Source organism: Centruroides vittatus, unplaced genomic scaffold (assembly GCF_030686945.1).
Source record: "Centruroides vittatus isolate TY-2023 unplaced genomic scaffold, ASM3068694v2 contig_878, whole genome shotgun sequence".
Taxonomy (NCBI): Eukaryota; Metazoa; Arthropoda; class Arachnida; order Scorpiones; family Buthidae; genus Centruroides; species Centruroides vittatus.
The window spans coordinates 1088226-1089923 of record NW_027122570.1 but is presented as its reverse complement, the minus strand read 5'-3'; the positions used below and the strand labels follow the sequence as shown (position 1 = coordinate 1089923).

The 1698-nt window shown below is 26.5% G+C and overlaps 1 protein-coding gene across 1 annotated transcript; it reads left to right on the top strand.

Moving 5' to 3' along the window:
- The first annotated feature begins 562 nt into the window (after positions 1-562).
- On the top strand, positions 563-1356 carry LOC136983211 (lysozyme c-1-like). Its single transcript, XM_067279896.1, has 5 exons — positions 563-696; positions 828-916; positions 989-1052; positions 1136-1211; positions 1290-1356. Exons 1-5 carry the CDS (start codon positions 564-566, stop codon positions 1354-1356), a joined length of 429 nt encoding a protein of 142 aa, XP_067135997.1. The 5' UTR covers position 563.
- The last annotated feature ends 342 nt before the right edge of the window (positions 1357-1698 follow it).

Genomic DNA, 1698 nt, shown 5'->3' with positions numbered 1-1698 from the left:
ACAAACTCAAAAATAAAATTATACTTCTATTTCCAGAAGATAAATCTTTTTCCATGGAAAAAGATTTAACAGATCAAATCATATTATTGTAGTGTTAGGCAAATTATGTTTATTTAGATAGCCTTTACATTATAAATGTATTATCTGCGTTAAATTAGAATATAACAACAAATATCATCATTTTTTAATTTTCTTTTCTTTTTCATATTTCGTTCAATTAAAAAGACCAAAGTGGTTTATTTATGATTTACGATGAACAAAAGTTAAATAGCGAATATTTCTTTTTCTAAAATTACGTTTATTCTAAAGGCCCTCTAATAGAGAATGGATAAGGAAGTTGCATCGTTAACATGACATTTTGGTGAATAGAAATTAGTCATTCAAAAGTACTGAAATGCTGTTTTCTATTTCTTCGCCTTGTGCAATTTTGAGGAAACAAATGAAATGGCTGCTCTTTTTCTTCAACAAGTGGAAACATTATAAATTGTGGAAAACACCGGTATAAAAACTGCAGATTCTTTACTATTTTTTATCAGAATAAAACAAACTAAAGGTAGTGAAGAATGACAACTCCAGTAGTTTGCTTTATGATTTCTATGATTTTGGCCATGATAGCAGAAGGGAAGGTTTATAAAAGATGCGAAATGGCATCTATTTTAGCCAGAAACGGAATTCCAAGAAATCAAATTCCTAATTGTGAGTAGAAAATATTGTGATATTTTTTATCCATAGTTCAAAATAATTTATTAATGGATGAAAATATATATTATATCCTCCATTTCACCGAATTTTTTTTTATATATTAAATAACTTTATACATATTATAGGGATCTGTTTGATAAGACACGAAAGTAATTTTAACAGTCGAGCTACAAACAGAAACAGAAACGGAAGCAAAGATTATGGAATTTTTCAAGTATTTTTTCGTTTTTTTTAATAAGTACAATATTCATCCGTATTTTTAAATAAAGTTTTCTTTTTCTGTTAGATTAATGATCTATATTGGTGTGCTCCTCCCGGGAGGAATAACGAATGCAAAATCCGGTGTTCGAGTAAGAAAAAATGTCTCGTTTCCTAGTTTCTAATATATTGTCTTAATAACATAAAATTACATAATGTATTTTTTTAATTAAAGAATTTTTGGATAACAACATTAGAGATGATATTAAATGCGCTAAATTAATTTACAAAAGGCATAAATTTAATGCGTGGTATGTAGAAAATTTAGTAATGTTTAATTTCGTATAAACAGAATTTCGGTTATGTAATTATCAATATGTTATTTGTAGGTATGGTTGGAAGAATCGTTGTCGTGGAAAGAATATGAGATCGTATGTTAGAGGATGCAAATATTAAGAGAAAACTGTAGTCTTATTTAATTTGAAATGTAATTTATCACTTTTTTACGCTCGAATATATCATAAATAAATATTTAAAAAATATATTATAAGTTTTTATGATTAAATTTCTCAAGATTGATTTTAACACGTAACAAATTTATTATTATATATTCACACGTGTGAAAAAATATAAAATTAAATTTTAAAAAATGCGTTTAGCCACAATCATCTACACACACGCCGTGTCTCTGGTTTAATGTGGAAAGTTGTTGAACACGATCTCTTCCAGAATAGCTAATTAATTCGACTATTACATTACCATTTCTTTGAAACCAATAGATATTTTAAATTTTCATTT

Coding starts and splice junctions, on each gene's coding strand:
- LOC136983211 (XM_067279896.1), top strand. CDS start 564: ATGACAACTCCAGTAGTTTGCTTTATGATTTCTATGATTTTGGCCATG. Junction 697..827: donor AAGAAATCAAATTCCTAATT/GTGAGTAGAAAA, acceptor TACATATTATAG/GGATCTGTTTGATAAGACAC. Junction 917..988: donor AAGATTATGGAATTTTTCAA/GTATTTTTTCGT, acceptor TTTTTCTGTTAG/ATTAATGATCTATATTGGTG.